Raw genomic sequence first — 14,240 nt, 5'->3', positions numbered from 1 at the left:
CAGTCGGCAGACCAACGAAATAGACTCAGGAGTAAAAATTTTAATTTTAAGGAAGTAAAAAATCGTCATTATCTCCATTGGGGCACCGAAAATTTCTGGAAAGTCTGGCGAGTGTTCCAGAAACATTCGCAGACCAACGAAAATGGACTCTGGATGGTCCTAAAAAATTTCACAAATGTCATTATCTGCAATTAACACCAAAAATTCCTGAAAGTCTGCGATCGTCCCGAGAATCAGTCGGAGTCCAAGAAATAGACACTTAAGGGTCCCGTAGAAGTAAAAAAATGTCATTATCTGCATTGGCACTAAATATTTTAGAAAGTCTACGAGTGCCAAATAATCAGTTGCAGACCAAAAAATTTATACTTTATTTAAGAATGCCCTGCTAGTTGCCAAGACAGGCTCAGCATTCCGGCAGAACATTTTTCACTAATTTTCAAAGAATGCTTTGGCTGAATTGCCTAGCCAGCTGAGCATTTTTAACACTATATTTAGGAATGCCCTGCTAGATTGCTTAGCTAGCTGAGCATACCAGCAGAGAATTTTTCGCACTATATTTTGGAACGCTCTGCTAGATTGCTTAACCAGCTGAGCTTGCCAGCAGAGCATTTTTACACTATAATTTAGGAATGCTCTGCTGGCATTGCCTAGCAAGCTGAGCATTTTTTAACACTATATTTAGGAATGCCCTTCTAGATTGCCTAGCCAGCTGAGCATAACAGCAGAGCATTTTTACACTACATTTTTGGAATGTCCCGCTAGATTGCTTAACCAGCTGAGCATAACAGCAGAGCATTTTTACACTATATTTAGGAATGCCCCTGCTAGATTTGCTAGCCAGCTGAGCATACAGCAGATCATGTTTACACTATATTTTGGAATGCCCCGCTAGATTGCTTACCAAGCTGAGCATAACAGCAGAGCATTTTTACACAATATTTTGGAATGTTCCCGATAGATTGCTTAGCCTGCTGAGCATAACAGCAGAAGCATTTTTACACTATATTTTGGAATGCCTCGCTTGATTGCTTAGCCAGCTGAGCATAACAGCAGAGCACTTTTACACTATAATTTTGGAATGCCCCGCTAGATTGCTTAGCCAGCTGAGCATAACAGCAGAGCATTTTTTACACACTATATTTTGGAATGCCCCACTAGATTGCTTCGCCAGCTGAGCATAACAGCAGAGCACTTTTACACTATATTTTGGAATGCCCCGCTAGATTGCTTAGCCAGCTGAGCATAACAGCAGAGCATTTTTTACACTATATTTTGGAATGCCCAACTAGATTGCTTAGCCAGCTGAGCATAACAGCAGAGCTTTTACACTATATTTTGGAATGTCCCGCTAAATTGCTTAGCCACCTGAGTATAACAGCAGAGTATTTTTTACACTATATTAAGGAATGTCCTGCTAGATTGCCTAGCCAGCTGAGCATACAGCAGAGCATTTTTACACTATATTTGGGAATGTCCGCTAGATTGCCTTAGCCAGCTGAGCATAACAGCAGAGCATTTTTTACACTATATTTTGGAATGCCCCGCTAGATTTGCTTAGCCAGCTGAGTAGCAAAAAAAAAAAGTTTTTTTAACTTAAAAATTTTGGAAAATCCCCCACTAGATCTTATCCACTGAGTATAAACAGAGATTTTTTTTTACATTTAGGAATCCCTGCTAGTTTCCTCCCAGCTGGGCATCCAGTAGAGCATTTTTACACTATTTTTTGGAAGTCCCCCAGATGCAGCCAGCTGGCATACCAGCAGAGATTTTAACTATATTTGTATCTGAGTTTGCTTACCCAGCGAGAAAACGAAAAGCTTTCTACACTTTTTTTTGGAATGCTCTGCTAGATTGTTTCCCCGCTGAGCATAACGGGAGATCATTGTTTTCCCTATTAATGTAACCCCTTTTTGTTAGCCACTTTAACTGCAAAATTCACATACAGAAAATAACAATTTTTTACATTTGATCTTTAATACAAATTTACATGTCCCCTAATTTCGTCAAGTGAGAACAAGCATAACATTCTCTAAAACTGTTATCTTAACATAACTAAATTCATGTTTGCCATTTTTAAAGATAGAAAAATGTATTCATTTCTGAGCAGTACTGTGCCTTTAAGCTTTAAATAGCACAATTGTTGAATATTTTCTTCGTTATGACGATTTTATGTTTTTAATCCATATTGCGATCTTTTTGGTTAAACAAGCAATGCGATTGTATTTTTTTTTTATCAAAATGGACACATCCTCCGCTGCTAATGAGACTATCCTTTTTGTATTTAAACCGATACAAACTTTTCACATTACGAAATTTACAGAGCTAATAAGCCGCCAAGACAAAGCGTATTAATTTTACCTTTTAAATGACATACATGTTTATGTCTGCTTTACATAATCACATTTTGAAATAATTAAATAAACAACTTTAATCAAGCTTCAAATGTTAAATACGCATGCACATTCAAATCTATATATCCGATACCTTTCGGTAATTTCCGTTAAGCTCCCGGAATCGGTATCGGCAAATTGTTCTAAATTTTAACCCCCGAGTCCCAGTTTCTCAGTGCGCGTCCTTGTTTTAATTTCTAATGAATTTACATACTTAGTTACTTCCCCTTATTTTTATAATATTTATAATAATAATCATGATAATTATAAAACTCCAGAACACCATATTAATAAGCAATTTAAAATATAAAGAAAACTTATTGAGCTAATAATATTGGTTTTATAAACGATATAAGCGTTGTATCAAAAATCTATATTTAGACAAGTTTATGGTTATAAATAGTTTTCTCGGCCGTCATAGATATTAGATAATAACTGGAGCGTGCAAATTTATTGGGACGCAACCGGAGAAAAACAACCGGAGCGCGGAATATGGAAAATGGTTCGATGACCTTTGACCATTCTTGAATAAAATTTAATATGAGATTTAAAATATTTAATTGCCTTTAATAACGGGTGTGTTAAATGCAATATAAAGTCAACAAACTATTGAAAATTTGTGCATTGGAGAAAGTTATCTGAAAGACAAAGGAACTTATTTCAACGAAGAATTACTATATATAAATAAATATTAAATCAAGAAAAATGGAAAAGAATACAGGAACTGATGTGGTAAGTTTTTATCTTACTTTTTCAGATATCATTTTGTATTTTGCTTAAACTTTCGTCCGGGTAACTGTTGTGTGACATTCTATTTATAGATTGTTAAGCCATTACTACGCGGCGTTATATATACCGGTTTAAAGTCACATAGATATCTGGTAAAATATATAAATTTTGAGCGCGAACGCTCATAATTATACGCTTAAGTGGTTCATTACGAAGCATTAAAATAATAAATCGTACGTTATTTCAAGTTCTGCAACGCAAGAAAAATTAACATCATTTTCATTTTAACATGATTAGATTATACAAAAGAAAATTTATTAAAAATATGTTGAACTACATTGAGCGCGAAATAATTATCGTGTATCAATACCATAGTCACATGGCATGTAAGCATTCCTTATTAAAGTCCCAGTATACCTCAGAAATGTTTTAATATACTTTATTGTAGTTTTAAAAAAATTTACCCACTGGCCAATTACCTAAAGTCTTCTTTTGCATTTGTTGCGTGTTAGCAATTAGTAGTTATAGCGAAATAGTATTTTGTATGGAATTTTGTTTACATTTTGCTGCTTTTATGACAAATCATTTTACATTCAGCGGTACTAATTTCAGGTAAGAAACATCTAAGAGGCTCTAAAACCATTTTTTAATCATTATAAAACTCATTTTTGCTCTTTCTAGTCTAAAGAAGGAAAACGTATTCATTTCTGTGGTATAATGTGCCTTTAAACCGTATAAAGGGATTTTATCGTCTGATGTTACTCGCAGCCAAGTCCCTATTTTTCTCCCGAGAAGGGAAGTCAGTTTGGCAAGGGTTACAAAATGCCTGGTACATTCAGAAAACGAACAAATCACTTTTAACTCATCTACAAGTTTATCAATATGTACAAAAGAATCAAATCATACATCTTCATCTTGATAACAAAAATATTCTCTTTTCATCAATTACGCAGTTCCCGCTCGTGAACGGCTTTTCATATGTAGATACTTTTAAAAAATAATGGAATTGATGAGTGAACGTCTCTTAACATGATTTTGTTTACTTTGCAAATATCGTAGAAAGTATCGGAAAAAATATCTTGTCCATGGCACAATTCTCTTGCGGAATTATTTTTATTCAAAAGGTCAATGACACAGTTTTGTTTCATTACTATCTCAGGTAACTATTGTCATAGAGATGATTTCCGTAACATTACATTTGTTTTTCTATTTTGTTTACTGTTTTTCTATCCCTTCAAATAATGTCTCTTTAAGCAGTACTGTACCATTTTTACCAGCCAATTTTTTAACTTTCATCTTAAATGAATAATGTTGTTGTTTTTTTTTTATTCATGTTGACTTTCCATATCTGCAATGTATCTAAAACAGTTGCATGTAGCTGTTTTATATTCCGGAGACAATGCGTAAATACAGTGATTTCCCCGTTCCAAAGGCGAGTCTGATTTATTTACGTGCCCGGTGTACAACACCGATGCATAGGACCTTGTCGGTTTTTAAGAAGACCATTTTTATAGAAAGTGGATGAGCGACGAATCGAACCCGCAACGTCTCAATAATGTTGGTGATGATTCCTGCGTTATTCATACTCGCCGCAAAGACGAACCTATATGGGCAAGAATATAATATGCAATTGGATAGCAGCTATCGGTCCTAAATTAAAATTGTTATTCTTCAAAAACCCGTATCTTAAATTTAATCATTATACTTGACGAATTTTTTTGACTAAAAGAATAACCATCTCGAGAAAAATGAATCATTTTATTTATTTATTTATTTATTTAATTTATTTATTTATTTATTTATTTATTTATTTATTTATTTAACAAAAATGCGGATTAAGTAAATGTTGACCGGTATTTAACAATCAAACATTAAAAAACAAGAAATGCGGTGACAGAATAAACATCGAATATGTGGGATCAGAATATAGCAAGTTTACAGTAAAATGTCACCTACTAGTATGATAATACATTTCCATTAATGACAGAAATGTGCCTATTGATTTTTACCTCCCTCCTTGACATATTTCAAATACGTATAAGATTATTAAGTAGGAATCACCGTTAAAGCAAGCGTCTTGCAGATTTTAATTTTTTCTTCGCACCAACACGGTATAGGTTTTATGGCGAGTTTCCAGGATTAACGCTGTAGAAAGGGCAAAAAGGCCTCAGGGCACCTGAATAGAACCTCCGACGTTCCGTGAACTAGCTGGATAGCTTCCTCACATTAAAGAAGTCCCTGTCGGATACGAACCCACAGCGGTGAGGGGCAAGTAGTTTAAAGTCAACGACCTTATCCACTCGGCCACGGACGCCCCAAATTTTCTAAAAGACGCGATATTAAAACTGTCTTATACAGCACAAAATATAAAGTTTTGAATAACTAACATGCAAGTTAGCATATACAAGGTGTTATAAGTTAGGAGTTTTTTTTTCATTTATTTCATTCATACCTATAACCGGGACAGGTACTTTAAATAATCATCATAGTAATTTGATATCATCTACAAATGAATTCTATAGGTGAATATATGGAACGCCATAGCTTATTCTGGAACGCCATAGCTGCCTTCTATACCCACTTCTTAGAGGATCAAATGAATGATCGCACGTCTTCTTCATATTATATAATTAAAATATCATGATCTTTTATTACATCAACAACTTCAAGCTAAAGCCGCCGTAATCATCGGAAAGAATAATAATTACAGCGGGTATTTACTGCTGCTGCTGCTGCTGCTGCTGCTGCTGCTGCTGCTGCTGTTGCTGCTGCTGCTGCTGATGATGATGATGATTTACTACTGCTGCTGCTGATGATGATGATGATGCTTATGATGATGATAATAAAGATAATGATGATGATGATGATGATAATGATAATAATGATGATGATGATGATGATTAATATGATAATAATGATGATGATAATGATGATGATTATTATTATGATGATGATGATGATAATGGTGATGATGATTATTATGATGATGATGATAATGATGTTTGCTGTTGTCGTTGTTGTTTAATGTTATAGTTTATTAAATTAAGATGACATCAGAAAGTTAAATATCACATTAAATATTACATTTAATATGCATATTTAATAAGGCCAAGGTGTTATAAAAAGCACAATCGTAAAACATCGGCTTTTCCCGTAATACATCGGGTTTTCTCCGTATACTTCAAGCATAACAGCCGGGGAGATCAGACAATAGGAAGCAGCAGACAAAGGTCATGAAAAGCAACATACTTAACAAATGCCTAGGTGATATTGTTAGTGGCCTTAAGCAAACTTTTGTCGATTTTCTAGTATTGAAAGTTGAAACTTGTTTAATAATTAGCTATGGATATAAATCATTTACGTGTACATTGATTATACCTATTTACGGACAGGGGAAATGTGCAAAGATATATATTGATTTCCCATCATCTGTTGCTTGCGAGAAAAAAAATCAATCATAATGGTTTAATTGTTGAAGTTGTTGTTGTTGCTGCTGCTGCTTTGTGGGGTTTTATGGTTGAAGTTGTTGCTGCTGCTGCTGCTGCTACTACTACTACTACAACTTCAAAAATATTATTCATAAAAAATAACCGTTATTGTCGCATAAAAATACGGATAGTCAAAAGTTACGGTGTGCATTTTTTCCGTCTGACAGTACAAACTTGTTATATATACTGTCAAATGTTTAAATGGATTAAAACACAGACAGCATTCCGCACAGAATTTGGTGGCCATTACACTTCGTTGCACAAATCCAAATTATACGCTATAACTTTAATTCATACGTTGAATTAACAAAAATGGACATACTATAAATATTTTGCTAACAGATACACAATGAACTTTTAAAAAGGAAGAAAATATTCGATAGAATAACTAGAGCGTGACGCGTGGGAGTGGTCAAATATAAGCGCTGACAGAACATTAAGTCTTTATTACTTTTCACACAGTAGCTTAACTGGGATTTACGAAAAGAATACACTTTATTAAGTCAATTAGTTAAAATTCTGTTGCATCCGAACCATCTTTGCTTTTTGGTGTGTGTTTTTCTGAGGATATTTGCACTTTGCATTAATCATGGAATTTAAGGATATGGTAATAATTTTTTTGCACTTTTATATATACTAGTATCAAACATCAGCAGTTCAGTAAAGTGAAGCATTTAAATGATAGAATTATATATATATGAGCCGCGTCATGACAAAACCAACATAATGGGTTTGCGACCGGCATGTATCCAGACCAGCCTGCGCATCCGCGCAGTCTGATCAGGATCCATGCTGTTCGCTTACAAACCCTATAACAAATAGTGAAACTGATAGCGAACAGCATGAATCCTGATCAGACTGCACGGATGCGCAGGCTGATCTGGATCCATGCTGGTCGCAAACCCATTATGTTGGTTTTGTCGTGACGCGGCTCATATAATAAATATATTACAGGGGATAGAACGATACTGGCTAAAACAATAGCTGACTTTTAAATATTGCAGTATTAGAAAACCTTATTATATAGTCTCAGTAAAATGACCTTGTATAGATTTTTAAATAAAGTGTGTGTATAAACTAGGGTGTTTGAATGCGAAAATAGTTCTATTTTTTCCATAGACTTGAAATTTATAAGAAACATCTGTTTTCAGGCGTGGATTCCATGATTTTTTTTACCTGAGGGGGGTCGCAAAATTTCGAAGCGGTAATGCATATTCAAAAGGGGGGTTGACGTTCTTCTAATTTTCCAGAGGTGGTCATGCCCCCCAAAAATAAAATGTTGATTGTGCAAGTTTTTGCGTGATTTTTGCTAAAAAAGTAGGCTTAAATCCAAATCTCAGAGGGGTTCCGCATACACGCCACCCTCTAGAATCGCGCATATCTTTATATATACATGTATGAAGTATTTTATGTGGTGCTATTTTTTTTTCTCCGTTCTAGCATGTGTTAGCTGTGGGTGGGGCTAGATTATCATTAAAATTGACTTAAACTATATGAATGTACAGCTTACATGTCCCCTCTGGCGTTACTCTATATTGCTGACCTTCAAGTTTGAATACTAGTACTCCATTTATAATAATTTAAATATTTATTTTAGATATCAACGATCGGACAATATTTTATATTACATGATCAGGAGCCTTCCGAACCAATGTTTTGTCATCAAAGCTAGAGTGTCCAATAGTGTATTAATAACTTTCATTTTAAATATTAAAATGTTATAATTGAAATTGGCAAAATATGCGGTTGCAAAACATTTAAGACGTGACTTAACGCTTATTGCATAAAAAAAAAATAAGTAAGTTGACGAAATTGACCGAATTCATTCATTGTATCTATGGCCGGAATATCTTAATAATTCAAAATACAATAATGAAAATGAAGGGTGCGACTTTTTACAAAAAGATCATCTTTCAGTTTTCTTTTTGAACAGGGTTTTGCGCGTAGTATTTCAATGCTTTGCAAACACTAATTGATATAGTCAGCGATAGTGTCGTGTCTGCTCGTGTTACGTCCCACTGAAAAAAATTAATGATTTTAAATCCTAGCTTTTTTCGCGACAAGCGTATACAAAGGAAGGGCCTATTTATCGATGTAAATAAGTTTAAAATACCTAAATTAACGACAGAACCATTACAAAGACTTTTTTCTTCTTTTGATTGTCAATCACTTACCTCCCTTTGTATATATGATAGCAACTCTTTCAGCTTATATTTAGTAACATGGCGAGGTTTTCCTGATCGGAACACCAAAGCAGCTGATCGGAATCCATAAATCCGAAGATTGACGGATATGGACGAGAAGTTGCGATTGTATAAATGACATTCTTCGGCTATTATCTTTTACAATATCCGAAGAATGACGGAAAGGGCCGAAAAGTTGCGATTGATGACATTCGCGAGTAAGTTACAGGAATTGCAATCGCAACTTTACGGCCCTTTCCGTCAGTCTTCGGATAAGGACATACAGAGTATTATAGATAACAGCAGAGGACGTTCCGATTGACGGGAATAGCTTCATTTTACAATTGAATACTTTGAATACAATAAAATATCATTTAAAATATTTTATATGTAGCCAAAAGTCCTTTGACGCAAATGACCGGAAGGTTGAAATCATTTTCAAAGTGGCAAGAATACCTTGATCTGTAACATTTATTCGGCGCTCTTAGATTAGCAGGATTTTGTATACATATAGTCTCATATACGTTCACGCGGCGCTTCCGTTTCTTCTGCCTTGGTCTTGACTGGACTGGTCTGGTCTGGGCTGGTGAAATCCAATGCTCCAGGAGATAATTTCAAAAATCAAGATAATTTTTAATACTATATTTAAAGCATTTATCTGTTTAACATTTTCTTTTATTATTTTTTCAGGAAGCGCAGAAGTCAGGTGAGAGAACTCTTTCTTTCTTTATATAAACTAAGAAATACAATATGTCAACATTCTCGCAATGGCTTATCCCCCTTTTCAAGTTGTTGCAGAAAGCTTGTTTCCTGTTAACTATACCATTAAGAATTAAAGTGAATTGGTCTATAATGGAAAGTCTGTAATACAATGAAGTAATGACGTTGATTTGTTTAGTATATATCAGGCACGAAAGAATTTTACATGGAAGTTGTTAAGTGTGAGATACATGATCCGATATTACAACTGATACTTTATCGTTTATCTTTTAAGTAGCTCTGTGTTTAAGAAGTTGTGTTATGTTTTAAAGCTCAAAATAATTTGAACCGCGTCACGACAAAACCAACATAGTTCGTTTGCGACCAGAGACCAGTCTGATCAGGATCCATGCTGTTCGCTTACCAACCCTATTACAAGTAGAGAAACTGATAGCGAACAGCATGGACACTGATCAGACTGCGCAGATGCGCATGCTGGTCTGGATCCATGCTGGTCGCAAACGCACTATGTTGGTTTTGTCATGACGAGGCTCATTTATGTTTCGTTTTCAGGGCCACCGCCATCTTATGAAGAATCCGTGTTTAAAAAAATACAGACGGCAAAAGATCAGTCCGATGGAAATATTGACTTTGGGAAGAAGTTCTGCTTCATTTTATGTGGTTCTAGTAAGTATGATGTCTGCATTTTTTGTTTAAGATATAATTCATGTGTAAATGTAAGAGTGAATGAGCGTTGGTCCGTGCGTGCGTGGATTGCTTACCCGCGCGTGTGCCGCCATCTTGCGTGTATGCGTGTTTTCGTATTATTGTGCATGTGTGATTTAGCCCAAAAGACAAAGTGTTGATGTTTATCGGTAAATTCAGAATTAAAATGCTGTATCTAAAAGTTATTTTTAAATAAAATATTTTCTTTAATAAATGACATTACTTTATTTTCTACAATAAAACCTTTATTTTTTCAGTTGGTTGCACCATCGCAATGGGCGTGTTTCTAGCCATTCCAATAGCTATGATTGTTATGGGTAAGTACTGATATAAAATTCTGACATAAACATCATCAAAAAATGATAAAAAGAAAATTGCAGATATTCTTTATTTTGGTCATGAAAAGCTTATCATATTTCAAGCCACTAGGTACTGACTGAAGCAGTACTCAATATTCATCACTAAATTAAGCCTTTCAACCAATAATGCTGAAGGATCACATTATATTAATGAAGACAGTTCTAGGGTATTCGGCATTTCTTTTGTAAAAATTGAAACTTTTGTGAAAATTGAAACCGATCACGCTTTTGTAAAATTCATTCAGCACAAGAACGTACACAGACTCTTTCCATGTCCATGTGCTTACCATAATCAAAAATGCATAAATTTAAAGCTGTATTCTGTGAAATGATATATTAACATAAGAAACATAGCTAATTTAACATGTTAGTTCCTCTCTACATTGTCTCTACATTGTTTCGGTACTTTGGCAATTTCCGTTTTGTTTTCTGTTCACGTTGCACAATCATTAACATTACAAAACACGTTTAATAATAGCGTGGTCATAAACAGACTCAATCAAACAGTCTGTAGTTTTCACCTATCTCTCTCACTTTATGTGTTCACTGCTGAAGAAGAAAAAGCAAAGACTATACTTGTTATGTTTCTTTTCATTTCTTTTTAACACAGGCGCAATCCATCTAAACGATTGTCCGGCTGAGCGCATGATTCCGATCTATCTCATTGTTGGCGGTTCTTTCGGGATTTTGAAAAACCTCCTCTCCATCGGACAAAGATGTAAAAACAGAGATGAAGAAGACAGCGATGAAAAGAATACTAAGCCGAATCCTGTTGATGGCATTGTCGGCTGCTTCCTGCTTGCTTGGTTTATTGCCGGTAGGTAATCGAGAACATGTTCTTGAGTTTTGACCGATTAGTCTGTCTATAAAAATGATAATCGATCAATTAAAAACGGCATGTTTTGTCACTTTTCTTGTCAATTAAAATCAAATTACCATGTTTACTTGTATAAATGACCGGAAGCAATAGGTCATCTTATCAGTACAGTAAGTAATAACGATGTAAACATTGATTGTTGACCTATAAAATATTTACGGATGTTTTTTGATAAATCTTCATAGAACAACCCTGATACTAATTGCTTTTCTGCAACTGATAATTAGTATTATCTTAACTTTATTCTCGCCGAAAAAAATACTAGAGAAGGCCTAACAAGAATTGAAAGGGAATCCGGTAAATTACGTAAGGACTTTAACAAACACATGGCATGGCATGAACTTCATACCCTTTTTATTGTTTAAAATATGTTAACGCCTTTTGAATTTATGTAAATAAATGGATGCGGGGTCTTCCAAATTGATTTCAAAACGGCGTTTTACAAGCCATCATGCATGGCTGTCGATTATCCGAACGCTTGAGCGAAGTCATCAATCTCGAAACCTACGCAGTGATCTCCCCTTATCAGTACAGAGAGAGGTAAGGGAGGTTATCACTGTGAGGAGTTTGCGAAGTCATGAGACAAATTTAGACATCATAATTTCGTCATCCTGCCCTTTTCCAGGCCATTATATTTGAAAGGTCCTTATGAATGATAGAATAATTTAATAAATAATTGAATAAAGAAATCAATTGTGGCACAAAAAAGAATAATTTTATTTCATTGCAGGGAATGTGTGGGTATATAGAACACACAATGAATGGTCAAAGGATTCTTCCGCGGACAATTACTGCGACCCAACTCTATATTGGTTTGCCTTTTGGATAGTGACGTCAACATACATCATCTTGGGCGTCGTTCTCTGTCTCGTCTGCTGCGGGGTTCTCGTCTGCTGTTGTTGTGCTGCCAAAGGTGCCGCTCAGGGAAACAATTTCGACCAACAATAAAATAAGCTATGAATTGGACTTGCGCAGTGTCTGAAAAGGATTTAGTTCTACAAGAACTTTCATTATATATATATACATATCAAATTTTGTTTTCAGTTAAGCTTAAAGTCATAATGAATAGTAAATGTCTCGAGCTAATAAATACACAAATTCAAAAATAGCTATTTACATAATCAGAAGAACTTTTAATCACGTTAGATATTAAGAAATTTATTGACATGGATCTTCTTGTATTTATTGCTATTTGCCTTTATTTTCAAAGAGTAAAAAGTAACAAAAATAAACAAAGACTCATTGAAAATGTTAAGAATGATAGAATATGTAAAGAAAAAAATCTTCTATACTCATCTGTACGCATATATTAAGTTTTAGATGTATTGCAAACAGTTTAGAGCCAGGCCAGCCTGCTGTCAGATTTGTAAAATCTGATACATATTATACTTATTTTTTAAAAGCTTGACTTTGTTCTTTAGAATTCAAAGCAGTGCATATCCCTTATTCAATTACTGGTATTTGAAATACCGATGAAGGTGTTTTTGTCCATCATGTATTTTATTCCTAAATTTTTCTTCTTTGTTTAGTCTCATGATTTTTCATGATTCCTTAAATTTTTCACATGTCTCAAAAAAAAAATTATTTTAAGTTTCACGAATTTTCTTATTTTTTAAGTACATAAGTCACGATAAAGTAATCTTATGCAGGTGTAAACCTTGAAAATATCTGTTTTATAGTGAAATTCTACCTCTATGCCTTTTTGCGTTACAAGTATACATAATACTCATAATATTGGTTTTAAGAATATTGTCTTACATATGTTGAAATGCCTTATACTGCTGTGTCTTTTGGGATTTTTTTAATTGTTTTGTCAAAAATGTTATAAGATCGGGTTATATTGATGCCCTTGAGTATTCCATTCAGAATTCTTGACCGAAAAGACCGGAGAGTTATTTCTCTCTTCTTTTTTATATTTCAATTATACAGTAAAGGTAATGTATAGAAATCGAAAGTACATATATATCTCTATAGTTCGATTCTGCTCCGAATTTAAACATACTTCTTTTGGACACAATATCAAATATATTTCAATGTGCCACAATCTACATGTATATAGTTTTGTCATTAAGGCAGCTTAAATGTGAATACATGTATATTGTTGTAAATAAAAAAAACAAGGAACTGTTGTAAATAGATAATGTGTATTCTAATTTAGATTTGGCATATTCGCGTTTGAACAATCATATTGGTTAAAGTAGGCCCGTTAATTAAGGGTAGTAATTAATTTTGCAACAGTTTTTGTACGTGTGTGTGTGTCTGTCTGTTTTGTGAATTGTTTTCCAATTTCGAAGACATGTTTACAATATTTGTTTAGATTTCTGTTGATACTATATGCCATTAGTATATGTCTCTGCTTAAAGTATGTCTTTTTTCTGTATAAATTATAAGTTTTTGTCTTATTTAGTTGTATTTTTCATTCTTTTTGCATAATATTAATTATATTTATAATCAAAGGGTAAATACAAGTTTAGTTTCTAATTACCATTGTTTTATTTTAATCATTTCAATTCCCTTTTATGACCCAGTTGGCGCGCATGCGTTTGCATCAATAATTCGCGCATGCGCAGTGATGGCAAAATACATCATGATAATTATATTAAACCCTAGGTGAACTTCTAAGTAATAAGAAAAAAAATGCGGTTAAGATTGTTAACATTTTCAGATTTGAACTGATTTCATTGGTTGTTATATGACATTAAATGCTAACAAAATATAACATTTTAGACGAATATCTTCTCAGAGGACCTCCGAAAAAATGGCTCATTTACGCCACGACGCGTTTTTCG

At 34.1% G+C, this 14,240-nt stretch overlaps 1 protein-coding gene across 2 annotated transcripts; it reads left to right on the top strand.

The window, feature by feature from the left end:
- Positions 1 to 2,904: 2,904 nt before the first annotated feature.
- On the top strand, positions 2,905 to 14,009 carry LOC132758957 (transmembrane protein 272-like). 2 transcript variants are annotated; one of them, XM_060750664.1, is made up of 6 exons: positions 2,905 to 3,122; positions 9,481 to 9,496; positions 10,063 to 10,176; positions 10,473 to 10,532; positions 11,185 to 11,391; positions 12,182 to 14,009. In XM_060750664.1, exons 1-6 carry the CDS (start codon positions 3,096 to 3,098, stop codon positions 12,397 to 12,399), a joined length of 642 nt encoding a protein of 213 aa, XP_060606647.1. In that variant the 5' UTR covers positions 2,905 to 3,095; the 3' UTR covers positions 12,400 to 14,009. The 2 variants fall into 2 exon arrangements, with proteins under 2 accessions (XP_060606647.1, XP_060606648.1); XM_060750665.1 differs by lacking the exon at positions 2,905 to 3,122 and adding an exon at positions 7,007 to 7,214 and having other exon boundaries at positions 12,182 to 14,007.
- The last annotated feature ends 231 nt before the right edge of the window (positions 14,010 to 14,240 follow it).

The sequence above is a fragment of the Ruditapes philippinarum genome, unplaced genomic scaffold, assembly GCF_026571515.1.
Source record: "Ruditapes philippinarum isolate M1 unplaced genomic scaffold, ASM2657151v2 ctg3922_1_1_1_1, whole genome shotgun sequence".
In the NCBI taxonomy this organism is placed as follows: Eukaryota; Metazoa; Mollusca; class Bivalvia; order Venerida; family Veneridae; genus Ruditapes; species Ruditapes philippinarum.
Note: the sequence above shows the minus strand (reverse complement) of the source record. Positions and strands in the feature narration are given on the sequence as shown.